The sequence below is a fragment of the Monodelphis domestica genome, chromosome 2 (genome assembly GCF_027887165.1).
Source record: "Monodelphis domestica isolate mMonDom1 chromosome 2, mMonDom1.pri, whole genome shotgun sequence".
In the NCBI taxonomy this organism is placed as follows: domain Eukaryota; kingdom Metazoa; phylum Chordata; class Mammalia; order Didelphimorphia; family Didelphidae; genus Monodelphis; species Monodelphis domestica.
This window is the reverse complement of record NC_077228.1, coordinates 258,860,771-258,873,672: the sequence shown is the minus strand read 5'-3', so window position 1 is coordinate 258,873,672 and position 12,902 is coordinate 258,860,771. Positions and strand designations below refer to the sequence as shown.

General features: G+C 41.0%; 1 protein-coding gene across 3 annotated transcripts; it reads left to right on the top strand.

The window, feature by feature from the left end:
• Nucleotides 1-1,860: 1,860 nt before the first annotated feature.
• TNFSF12 (TNF superfamily member 12) lies at nt 1,861-12,882 on the top strand. 3 transcript variants are annotated; one of them, NM_001205141.1, is made up of 8 exons: nt 1,956-2,114; nt 2,323-2,361; nt 2,534-2,554; nt 2,964-3,033; nt 3,285-3,338; nt 3,439-3,474; nt 11,536-11,660; nt 11,875-12,123. In NM_001205141.1, exons 1-8 carry the CDS (start codon nt 1,956-1,958, stop codon nt 12,121-12,123), a joined length of 753 nt encoding a protein of 250 aa, NP_001192070.1. The 3 variants fall into 3 exon arrangements, with proteins under 3 accessions (XP_056670058.1, XP_007483108.1, NP_001192070.1); XM_007483046.3 differs by lacking the exon at nt 2,534-2,554 and having other exon boundaries at nt 1,864-2,114; nt 2,323-2,367; nt 2,964-3,027; nt 11,875-12,882; XM_056814080.1 differs by lacking the exons at nt 2,534-2,554; nt 3,439-3,474 and having other exon boundaries at nt 1,861-2,114; nt 2,323-2,367; nt 2,964-3,027; nt 11,875-12,882.
• Nucleotides 12,883-12,902: the final 20 nt, after the last annotated feature.

The window sequence follows — 12,902 nt, the reverse complement described above, 5'->3', positions numbered from 1 at the left end:
TGCCATTTTCCTTTTCTGTCAACTTTGCCAATCTGAAGAGTATGAGATGGCACTCAGAATAATTTAATTTACATTTATCTATTAGTGATTTAGGGCATTTTTTAATATGGTTATTGATAACTTGGACTTCTTCCTCTGAATACTGCCTTTTTAATCATTAAAACTGGCTAGTTCTAGCTTAAGGCCTATTTGGGGCTCTTCCAAGTTCATGTGCTCACCCAGTCTGTGAAGAAGCATGATGCTGTGGTAGAAAGAACACTGGATATGGAGATGGACAAGGGTTCAAATTTTGGCTCTTCTGCTTAAAACTCTGTGTATGACTAAGTCACTTTCTCTAAGCCTGTTTACCAATCTGTTAAATGAAGAGGCTGATTTAGACAGAAAAAAATATCTGCTTTGAAATTTGCAAAGCATTTTATATACATGACATCTCATTTGAGCTTCATAACAGTCCTGGGAGGGGGTACTATTACTATCATCCCATGTGACAGATAAAAATAACTCTATAGCCTTGATAAGAGGACAATTGAATGACCTCCCTCCCCTTAGTTGAGTCTTTGCCTGGGCCCCACGGTCATTCCCATCTTCCGCTAAGGAGCTCTTTCTCTGTCTCTGTGTCTTTCTCTCCTTTCCATCCCAGATAAGCCTCCTACTTTTTTACATTTCTAATTATATCTGATTATGCCACCACTGCTCAAAACCTTCAGTGGTTGCCTCTTACCTTATCAGGATAAAATACACCCTGAAAGCCCTCTATAATGTTGTTCCAAACTATCCTTTTTATTTTATTTCATAACTAGTTCCTTTAATACTGTCCCTAGGCAGTCATAAGGACTTACTAGCTAACCGCTCCTCAGTTTCATCTTGCCCCTTTTCAGCCCTTGTGCACTCAAATAGATGGCCTGTCCCCATGCCTGGTATATCATTCTGGAAGCTAAGTAGAACCCTGAATAGAGCAAGGAGACCCAGTTAGGAGATCTTAGTTTGCCTCAGTTTCCTCTTCTATAAAATGGAGAGAATATTAGGACCTACCTCCCTGAGTTCTGGGGAGATCAAAAGCGGTAACATAGGTAAAGTGCTTAATGAATTCCAGCTATGATGATGGTGATGACTCCTTTCTCCCAGTGCAATCCTTCTTTGCCCCCAAGATATTCTAATGTGTACCTTCCTTCCTTTTGTTTACATAGAAGGTCTGCCCACTACCTGACCAAGGGTAGGCTTTGTGGAGTTCTTTTGGGCATCTTTCTATCCCGGCACCTGATCCAGTGCCTTGTTGGAGCTTCATCATGTTTGAAGAATTGAACTGTCCTGATCGCAAACGGTATGTGCTGAGCCCTAACTTGGAATGTAAGACATAGAGGATTCAAACACACGTTAATCTAAGCAATCATGGGGGCATCAAGGCAAAATAATCAGGTCTGGGAAAAGATAAGCAGAAGTGGAAACAGTTGCCTAGTGGTCATCCTTGGAGTCTTAAATTAGTAATTCCTCAGGGGGAATGAGTTCCAGGGGGATCTCAAAGTCATAGACTAATCACTCTACTTCCCAAACATACCCTCTCATGTCTGTTTGTCACATACTTGTTTCTGTTTAACAAACAAATTCAACTCTGTTTTATACATGCTCCAATCAGATTTATGCTCTCTGTGGGTTTCACAGTAACACAGAAAGTATTCTTCGTTTTATATTCATCATTGTTTTATACATTCTGTAATCAGGGATAAAAAAAAAAAAAGCCCCCAAACCATGTACTGAGTTCCATTTCACATAAAAACAAGAAATCTCTAACAATCTTTCTCCGTTTTTAACACATGTCCGCTTCCTGTCCCTCATCCCCCTCCTCCCTCCCGTTTCCCTTGCCCCTCCCTCTTTTCAGCCTGCTCCCTCCCACTTACCCCTCCCCCATTCCCTCCGGTCCTTATGGGGGGGGCTTTGAAGCACAGCCCCCCACCCCCATGGCCACCCGTAGGAGCCAGAGGCGGAAAGGGAGAAGGGGGGAGCTGGGCACCGCCCTGCTACCCACCCTGGTCCTGGCCCTGGGCCTCTCTCTTGCCTGTCTCGGCCTTTTGCTAGTGGTTATCAGCTTGGGGACCCAGGCATCCCCATTTTCCCAGGTGAGATCCCTTTTGCTCTGGAAATAGTGGAGTGCTTGGAAGAGCCAGAGTGAGCATTCTAGAGAGAACTGGTGGAATAGACACAGGAGGAAAATGAGGCATTGAACTTTTAGTTGGCAGGAAGTGAGGAGCCAAAGGGTGAGGAATCAGGTGGAGGGGGGAGAGGGTGTGTTTCCCATGTCATGTCCTCCCCTGTTCCCCTCTATAGGTCCCAGCCCAGCAAGAGATGGTGGAGGAGGCTGAGGCTGTGGTGGTGAGTATGTTTATTTGTGTGAGATGCGTCTCCTTGGGTGTCTTTATTTGTTCTAGCCTGTCTCTGTGACTCATTCTCTCTGAGTGTCTCTGCTGCCTTGAATCTGGCTTAAGGGGACATTTCTGGATTCCTCTGAGGCACACACTTAAGGGTCCTGGAAAGACAGGAAAGCCTGGAAGTGGACCCAGTTTTTCTTATATACTCTTTACCTCAAGCCACATTTTTTTTAAACGTGAGAGACTAAGTCTTTCCTAAAGTAGGAACAGCTTAAGGAAAACATTGGTTTCTAAGTCCAAGCTCACTTTCTGAATGACCTTTAGGAAGTTAATTTTCCCTTTCTTGGCCTCAGTTTGCTCATCTGTAAAATAAGCTATTAGATAATATGTCTCATTTTCCCCAATAGCTCTGAAATTCTGTTGCTATGTTTGTCCCTGGCTTTATCTCTCATTATCTCTATACTCTTCTCTTAGATACAAACTTTGTAGGTTTCTCTCATAGTATCTGTTTTTCTTAACCTGTGTATCTCTTTTGTTAGATGTTAGGCTGGTGCTATATAGGCCAAGGTTATGGTTCAAATCTTTTCTTACTTCCCCTAGCAAATGATTCCCCAAAGCCAGAATCTAGTTCCTGCCCTGAAGAGGGGAGCACGACTACCCCGAGGTGAGTGTCCCACCCTTCCATCCTTGCTTCTTACCAGATCTTGACTATGAACAAGATAGGGAGGTGGTAGGAGAAAGAATGAGAAAAGAATAGTGTGTCCAGATTTGGGAATAAGGATAAGAGCTGCTGGGGGGGAGGAGGGGGGAGTCGGGCAAAGGGCTGAATTCAGGAAAGATAGTAGAACCTAGGTAAGTCAGACCTGTGGGTACCCAGAAAAAATATCTTGGCATATCACCTGTCTTTTCTTTCATTTTTAGCTGTGAAGAGTCAAAGAGCTCGGGCTCGAAAAGTGAATGCAGCCCACTATGAAGGTGAGATGAACAGTGGAAAGGGCCCACCTAAGTTGGTAGTAGTGTTGGGGAACCTGAACCAAGAATTCTCCTTAAGTTACAATATTTCTGTGTTTTGCAGTTCGTGCAAAAGCAGGGGTGGATAGAGCTCAGGCTGGTAAGTGTTGGACTCTACTTTCTATGCTGTTTCTTGAAGGTATCAAGAGAAAAGAACAATGTGTCCTGATCAGGGAACAGGGACTGGTGAATAGGTTAAGAACTGGTCAGGCCTGGGTGAAGAGCTGAACTATACAGGATCAATCTCCTTTCAGTTTTTGGCTTTCTGCCCAATTCCCCTAAACTCTTAGCCTCTACTTCTTTGTGGAAGGCCTTGAATGCCGTGCTATGTAGTTTGTAATAGGGCAATAGCCTTAGAAATGGACAGGATGGATGAATGGCAGAGGGCTGGAGAGTGAAGGGGGAAAAAAATAGCCAAAGTGCTGTCAAGTACTGAATTCTGAAAAGGAAGCATATTGCCTGTCCATATTTCCTTTATTCTCAAAACTCAGAAACTGATTGGTTGTAGGTAGAAAGTGCCTCCAAGGTTTTAACTAGTGCCTGGGAGAATAATGGTGCTAATAGAAAAGTCAGAAAGCCAGTTTGTGGGAGATCAGATCATGCTAGATACACTGATTTTGAGGTGCTTGCTAGACACCAAAGAGAGATATTCAGTAGATAGTTGGAAAATTCGTATTTGCAGTTTAGAAATAAAGTTGGACTAGAGATGAAGATTTAGAAAATATATACATAAAACTATAAGAATAAATCAGATTATATATAAGAAATGTGAAAGGGATGGGTTCAGAAAAATCCCATAAGACTTTTATAAACTGATGCAAAGTTAGGTGTGCATAATCAGAACAATTTACAAAGTAACAACAATATTGTAAAGATAGTCAACTCCAAAGACTATATGGGGATATGTTAGAGCAAGACTAAACAATGACCAACCACAATTCTGAAAGGTTTATGTTATCTACTTCCATTCAGATAAAGAGCAGATTCAGAGTGAAGATTAAAATCTATTTTCTCTTTCTTTTTCTACTTTTGGAAATAGCTAATGTGGGAATTTCTTTTGCATGGTTACACATATTTGTAAGGGTTTGTTTTGTTTTGTTTTGTTTGTTTTGCCTTCTTGGGTTGGAGAGAAAAGGAGAAAGGGAGGAAATTTGTAACTGAAAATAAAATAAAGTAAAATTATTAGGGGAAAAAAGAATGCATGAGATTTCAGGACAGAGGGAGAAGAGGAAAAGGTCAAAGACAAAACCAAAAAAGCCAGTGAGAGAATGGAAGTTGAAATGAAGTCAAAAAGCTGGTTTGAGAGAGTGTGGGAACAGGAGAAATAGAAAGGCAGGAAACTGTGGTCAGAGAAGGGACTTTCATCTTTCAAAACTTCTTATCCCTCCATATCTAGTTAGTTACCTGTAGTGTTTTCTTTTATTTATGTCCATCCTGCTGGACTGTCCAAACTCCAGTCCAGGCCCCATACCTAATTTATTACAACAATTAAGAGACTTACTCCTACTGGAAGCTGACCTTCTAAACCATACTGTATATTCCTATCAGCCACTTTCTTAAACCTCACTTTCATTTTGTCACATCTTTCCTCTGGATCTTTTGATGTGTTTTTGTTTGTTTGTTTGTTTGTTTTAATTAAGTGAGGAATAAATATAGGCAACTCCTTTGCCTGTGTTTCTTTCTTTTTGAAAATTTTATTTAATTAGATGATTTAGAATATTTTCCCATGGTTAAAAGATTCATGTTCTTTCCCTCCCCTGCCCCCACCCCCTTCCCATATCTGACCAGAATTCCATTGGGCTTGACATGTGTCATTGATCAAGACCTATTTCCATATTATTAATATTTGCACTAGGGTGATCTTTTAGAATCTACTTCCCCAGTCATAGCCCCATTGACCCATGTGATCAAGCAGTTGTTTTTCTTCTGTATTTCTTTTCCCACAGTTCTTTCTCTGAATGTGAATAGTGTTCTTTCTCATATGTCCCTCTGAATAGTTCTGGATCATTGCATTGCTACTAATAGAAAAGTCCCATTACATTTGATTTTACCACAGTGTTTCCATCTCTGTGTATAATCTTCTCCTGGTTCTTCTCCTTTCACTCTGCATCAATTCCTGGAGGTCATTCCACTTCACCTGGAATTCCTCCAGTTTATTATTTCTTTGAGCACAATAGTGTTCCATCACCAACAAGTACCACAATTTGTTCAGCCATTCCCCAGTTAAAGGGCATCCCCTCATTTTCCAATTTTTTTCCCACTACAAACAGCGTGTCTATGAATACTCTTGTACAAGTCTTTTTCCTTATTATCTCTTTGGGGTACAAACCCAGCATTTGCCTGTGTTTCTAATCCCATTTTCCAATACAAATCCTTCCTGTAATCAGGTAACTCATGCTCACTAATGTTTGGCCAAATCTTATCTGTTCTTTGAAGTTTAACTCAAATTCCACCTCTTCCAGACCGCATTGATCTTTTTCTCATGCAAATATTTATAATCTATATCACCATTATTATATAGGATTCCCCCCCCCCCGCCCCCATCTCTCTAGAGTTCTGCAGATTTCCTGGAGTAGACAGGTCAAAGAAGTTGAAAAGAAGGCAGAACACATATGGGGCAATCTCAGCATTGCCTCCCAGAGACCAAGCCCAGGTAAGCCCTGAGTCTAAGGATGGTGCTCTAAAAGAGAGACCCTTTGGAGAATTTCTATCCAGTTATTTCCTGGAAGGGGCAGTTAGGTGACTATGGATTGACAACCAGGCCCAAAGATAGGGTTAGGGTTAATAATTTGAACCCAGATACTTCCTAGTTGTGTGACCCTGGGCAAGTCCCTTAAACTCCTATTGCCTAAACCCATGATGGTGAATCTATGGCACACATGCCAAAGATGGCACATATGGTGTGCCCCTGGCTTAGCCTACTGGGAGCCTGGCCCTGCCCCTGAAGGAAGTGGGTGGGGCATTCTAGTCTTCTTCCACTATCCCAGAATGAGGGGGCACGGCTGAGCAAAACTAAATACAGTGCCTGCAGTTGGGGTGGGGCATGGCACAGGGTCCCTAACAAGTTGCAAAAGGTTCCCCATCACTGGGCCTAGAACTTACTGTTGTACTCTTTGGAATCAATACACAGTATTGATTCTAAGATGGAAAGTAGGGGTTTAAAAAAAAAAAGTATCATTCCCTGAAATGTGAAGTTAGTGAGGAGAGAGGGCTCATGGTAAATTATCTTTTTTTTTCCATCCAGCAAAGTAGGAGGGGAAGTTTTCTGCTGAGAAAGATGGAGTAGTACAGGGGACTTGAGGAGAGAAGAGAAGGTTTGGAATAATTTGGAATAAGGTAAACCAAGAGTAGAGCTTGGTAAGGTGTAAGCAGCAGCTGGCCAAGATGGCAAGGGATTCCAGAGTAGCTAATAATGTATCCTAAAGCTGGCTAACCACAGACCACATCTGAAAATGGAGGAAAGAGGCCAGAGCAGGGGAGAGGGAATGGCAGAATGGGAAGGAGTACAGAGTCTAAAGGTCATAGAATTATGAAGAATAGATTTTAAAGAAGTGGAGCAGGATGGAAGATGGAAGAACAGATTAGGATAAGAGAAAAGAATTTCAAAGTCAAGAAGGAATCTAAAATGAAGCCGTCTCTGTGAGTGGTTAAAGTGATGATACAGGTAATGGGAGCTAACAAAGGTGATGAAATAAGATGAAATCAAGATGTTAAAGGGGACACTACTATATAAATTGAAATCCCCAAGTTTGAGAGCTAGGTCTGAAGTGGGGAGAAAGACTGGACTGGGTACTGAATTTCTTGAGAAAGAAAGGAAGGGGGCAACTGGGTGTCTCAGTGGATTGAGAGTCAGGCCTAGAGATGGGAGGTCCTAGGTTCATATCTGGCTTCAGACACCTCCAGCTGTGTGACCCTGGGCAAGTCACTTAACCCCCATTGCCTAGCCCTTACTGTTCTTCTGCCTTGGAACCAATATATAGTATCAACTCCAAGACAGAAGGTGAGGATTTTTAAAAAAAGAAAGAAAGAAAAAGAATGTCTTGGAGACAGATTATCAATTATTGGAACAAGGAATTATTTTAGGTGATAGATATAGAAGGCATGAACTTCAAAGGAGAAGTTGCTGAGTGGTGGTGGCAAAAGAAAGGCATGGAAGTGGCAATGAGGGGCTAAAAAAAGATCAATTCCTCCTACAGGCCCAGGGTGTTGAGGAGCATGAAAGAAATGGCAGATACTGGAGGGGATGGCCAATGATATATATTAGTAATAATAACAATGGGGTAACTGCGTGGTGCAGCAGAGAGAATGCCAGGTCTGGAATAAGGACTCTTCCTCAATTAAAATCTGACCCCAGACTTTTACTTGCTGTGTGATTCTGGGCAAGCCACCTAAGCCTGTTAGCCTCAGTTTCTTCAAGTATAAATGAGCTGGAGAAAGAAATGGCAAACCACTCTAGCACTTTTGCCAAGAAAACCCCAAATGGAGTCATGAAGAGTCAGATGTGACTGAAAATGACTGAACAACAATAATAACAAACATATAGCACCTTAATATTTACAAAGTGGAGGCAGCTAGGTGGCTCAGTGGATTGAGAGCCAGATGGGAGGTCCTAGGTTCAAATCTGGCCTCAGATACTTCCCAGCTGTGTGACCCTGGGCAAATCACTTGACCCCCATTGCCTAGCCCTTACCACTCTTCTGCCTTAGAATCAATACATAGTATTGACTCCAAGATGGAAGGTAAGGGTTTAAAAAAAATATTTACAAAGTACTTTGCATCTATAACTTCAATTTGACTCTCTCAAAAACCTTGCACTATTTTATCAATGTACTAATTTATCAATGAAGAATTTGAGGTTCTGGGAGTTAAGTGGTTTGCTCACATTTAACAAGGAAAGGGTAAAACTCTGGAAATTTGAACTCATTTCTTCTGACTTCAAGTATATGGCTCTATCCACTGGGCCCCAGCCTTTACACAACATTTTTTAATAAAGATTGCTCTATTGAGTACTGTTACAAAGATGTTTATGCCAGTTTGATATGATGAAGTGTCTTGAAAACATACAATTAATGGGGATAGCTGGGTGGCTCAGTGGATTGAGAGCCAGGCCTAGTGATGGGAGATCCTAGATGCTTTCCAGGTGTGTGACCCTGAGCAAGTCACTTGACCCCCATTGCCTAGCCCTTACTACTCTTCTGCCTTGGAACCAATATGTAGTATTAATTCCGAGACAGAAGGTAAGGGTTTAAAAAATATAATAAAAAAAAAGAAAACATACAATTATTAGAATAACTTTCTTTATATACAATTACCATTATGTCACTCATGAATCCATAGTGATTTCTCATGAGCCCACTGTTCCAGCTTGGTAGATCTTTTAGGCTGCTCTTTATATACCATTCTCATGACCAATATTAAGCTTTTTCTCATGCTTTTTCCTTTCCTAGATTGTCCTCCTTCCCTCCCCTCCCTCTCACCTATCCTTCAAGGCCCCTCACACTAGGAAACTTGAACATAAATGTTGACTTTATCTCAAATAACTTAATTTCCCAGTCAAGTTGCTTTATTTATAAATATTATTTTATTTTAGCATTGTAACAATCTTGGAAGATAGTTGCTATTATTATTCCCATTTTTCAGATGAGAAAACTGAGGCAGACAGAGGTTAAATGACTTGCCCAAGGGTCACACAACTAGTAAGTATCTGAAAATAAATTTGAACTCGGGTCTTTCTGACTCCAGGTCCATGGTTCTATCCATTGTGTACTTTAACAATTGCCTAGGTAGTTGGATAGAATTCCTCGTTTCACTAGCTCCTTGTTCTATTCAGTTCCCAGACCTACTCTACTCTACCTCAGTTACCCTACATATCCTTGATCTTGCCATTACCCACAAATGTTCCACTTCCATGTTCATGAATTTTTAAAAATCATTCTATCTCTCCTCATGCTTTATAACTACTAACCATTTTCTTTATCCTTACCAGGACCTCTAATGCTTCTACTTTCTTTATTCTTTCAGGCCTTCATCCCTACAGTGGCTATAATCTTCCCAATTTCAATCCCTTGGTGATCCAGTTCAACTTTACATATCCTCTTTTCTCAAATCCCTTGCCTCCTTGTCTGCATTCTGTCATGCCTTGCTAAATCCCAACCCTGGATTACTTCTAAAGCTGCCTCCTTTGCTTTTAGTCATATACTATTTTAAAAAGTCATGAAATAGGAAAGTAAAGTGGTTCAGTATTTAGTCTAAAACAGAAGGTAAGAGTTTTTTTAAATTAAAAAAGTCATGAAACTACACTGATTGAGTATACAACAAATTTATATCATTTGACTCCTATTGGATCCTCATTGTAGCAAAGTAATAAATATGGCCCCAAACACTTCCTACTTATGTGACCCTGGGCAATTCACTTATTCCCTATTGCCAATTCCCTACTCCTCTTCTCCCTTGGAACTAATACTTAGTTTTGATTACAAGATGGAAGGTAAGGATTTTAAAAAAAACACCTTGATTAATCCTACTATCCTTATTAACTATTATGCTTTATCCTTCCTTCCATTCTCAGCTAAATTCAATGGAAAAAATTGTTTGTACTCTGTGCTTCTACTTTTCTCTTTTCACTTATAAGACTTCCTCAATCTAGCTTCTGACTTCATCATTTCACTGAAACTGTTCTCTCAAAAGTTACCAATGATCCCTTTATTGCCAGATCCACTGGTCATTTCTCAATCTTCCTCCTTCTTGACCTCTTTGTAGTATTTGACAATTGTTCACCTTTTCCTCCTGGATACCCTCTCCTCTCTGGTTTTTTTCATTGTATTGTGCTTTCTTGGTCTTATATTATATATATAACCTATAGTAATCACTCCTCAGACTCCTTTGCAGGATCTTCAACCAAGTCCAAGCAACTAACAATATGAGTCCTACAAAATCCTGTTCTGGATCCTCTTATTCTTTCCATATTCTCTCACTTGGGAGTCTTAGAAGTTTTCATGGGCTCAGTTATCATCTCTATATTGATGACTCTATACAAATCTATATATCCAATCTTAGTTTCTCTTTTGAGCTCCAATTCCATATTACCAACTGCCTACTGGACTTATCCTGTAGTGTCAAACTAAACATGATCAAAACTGGTTCATTTTCTTTATAATGCTATTATCCTTATACAAACTATTCTTCTAGATATCTCTTTATTCTGCATCAGTTCACAGAGGATTCAGTTTTCTCTGAACAGTTTATTTCATCATTTTTTATGGCACAATAATATATCATCACATTCAAATATCATAATTTGTTTAGTAATTTTCCCCCTAATAAGTGGGCATACCCTTTGTTTCTTGTTTGAAGCTCCTAAAAAAAGAGTTGTATTTTTGTACACAAGGGCACTTTTCCATGTCTTTCATTTCTTTCTTTCTTTTTTTTTTAAACCCTTACCTTCCATCTTGGAGTCAATACTATGTATTGATTCTAAGGCAGAAGAGTGGTAAGGGCTAGGCAATGGGGGTCAAGTGACTTGCCCAGGGTCACACAGCTGGGAAGTATCTGAGGCCAGATTTGAACCTAGGACCTCCCATCTCTAGGACTGGCTCTCAATCCACTGAGCTACCCAGCTGGCCCCTCTTTCATTTCTATTATCTGCAGCACTGTGAAACACCCAGTAAGTGATCAATAAATACCCATGAACACTGCTGTTGGTATCCAATCAAAATATTTCAGTCCCCACTTTGAGATCCTACCCCAATTCCTCCTCTTTTTCTACTAGTCTATATCTTGTCCTTCCTCTCCTTCAAGGCCAGTTCAAAATTTATATCCTTTAAGAAGCCTTCCCTAATTAGTCACATATCTGGTAATTCTTTTTTTGTTGCTATATACTCATCTTGCATTAAAATTACAGCATTTTATCCTTACTGATACACTGGTATTTGTCATTTTCCCCAAATGTTTTTTTTCCTCTCTAAATGTTTTAACTTCCCCACTACAGAGTAAGTTCCACAAAGAACATGAATGTTTTTGAGATTCCAAGGATGAAGATTTTTATATGGGATATATGAACTTCTTCTCAATTGTAATTGGGAGTATGAGAGAAAGATGGAGAAGCCTATGAAAGGATCTTCTCTCTCCTCCCCTCAACCCACCAATATATATCTTTATCCAGGTGAGGATGGGACTGTGAGTGGCTGGGAGGAGGCTAAGATCAACAGCACCAATCCACTGAGTTATGATGCCAAGAGTGCAGAATTTACGGTTACCAGAGCTGGCCTTTACTACCTGTATTGTCAGGTGAGATCCCTGAAAGGAATCAAAACTTAAGGGTTTGGGTGGAATGAGTGGGCAGGGGAGGGAAGGAAGAAGCCAAAGACAGAAGAGTGGAAGGAGGAAGCTGGGAAGGATAAATGTCCAAATTGCCAGGATTCTGAGGTGGGGGAAGAGCTGATGGGAAACTGAAGGTCTAGATTCCATCTGCACTCTTTTGCCCTCTTATATCCCCTCCTAGGTGCACTTTGATGAGGGAAAGGCTGTATACCTGAAGCTGGACTTGCTTGTGGATGGTTCCTTGGCTCTGCGCTGCCTGGAAGAGTTCTCAGCCACAGCAGCCAGTTCCCCAGGCACCCAACTCAGGCTCTGCCAAGTGTCAGGGCTACTGCCCCTACGACCAGGAGTTTCCCTGAAGATCCGAACTCTTCCCTGCGCACACCTCAAGGCTGCTCCCTTTCTTACTTATTTTGGACTCTTCCAAGTGTAGTGATGATCCTTGACCCCAAGACTTCTTTCCTAGACTTCAGGCAAAGCTCTATCCATCCCTCTTCTCACTCCTTCCCATAATAATGTTGTTCCTCCCTTTTAGCAGGCCCTGCAACTTTGTCTTACGCTCCCCCAATTCCTGATAGCACTGCTCCTTCTAACCCTAACTTCTTATATTTCAGCTCCTCCCTTCTCTAGGCTATCATGAATTAATTTGCTCTTATCCCCTTATAAGTATAAGTATTCCCATTGTTGTCCCCAAAGCCCTCCCAACATTTGATCTCTCCTGGCTTTTCTCTCTGTGACTATGCTTCCCTATTTCCATGACCAAACCTTCCTTTCCATTCCCCTACTGCTCAGTTCTAGTCTTCAGTTTCCCACCTAACTCTAACTGCACCCCAACCCCTATCTCATACTCCTACTGCTCAGTTCCGGTCCTGGATCCCTCAAACTTTTACCCTGCTTGACCTTCCTTGCTGGAAAAAAAAAAGTGCTTGGTAAAGCTTAAATGCCTGGATAAAGGGCCTTGGAAGTACCTACTTCTCCACACGGGGTACTGGACCTGAAAAGCAGAAGACTGAGGGGGGAGGGAAAGCTAAGGAGAATTGTGGGGAGGTAGGGTGGGTTCCAAAATTGAGGAGTAGAAGATAAAGATTATTCTCTTCCCTGCTAAAATTCCTGTGGATTTAAAAAAAAAAGCTATTATTATTATTATTATTGAAATGAATTGTTGGCAATGGCTATTAAAAAGGTACAGTGACAGCCTATCTTTATGACAGG

What these genes read in the sequence shown, in the direction of transcription:
- TNFSF12 (NM_001205141.1), top strand. Translation starts at nt 1,956, where the DNA reads ATGGCCACCCGTAGGAGCCAGAGGCGGAAAGGGAGAAGGGGGGAGCTG. An exon ending in AGGCATCCCCATTTTCCCAG is followed by an intron (nt 2,115 to 2,322) that starts GTGAGATCCCTT and finishes TCCCCTCTATAG; the next exon opens with GTCCCAGCCCAGCAAGAGAT. An exon ending in ACGACTACCCCGAGGTGAGT is followed by an intron (nt 3,034 to 3,284) that starts GTCCCACCCTTC and finishes TTTCATTTTTAG; the next exon opens with CTGTGAAGAGTCAAAGAGCT.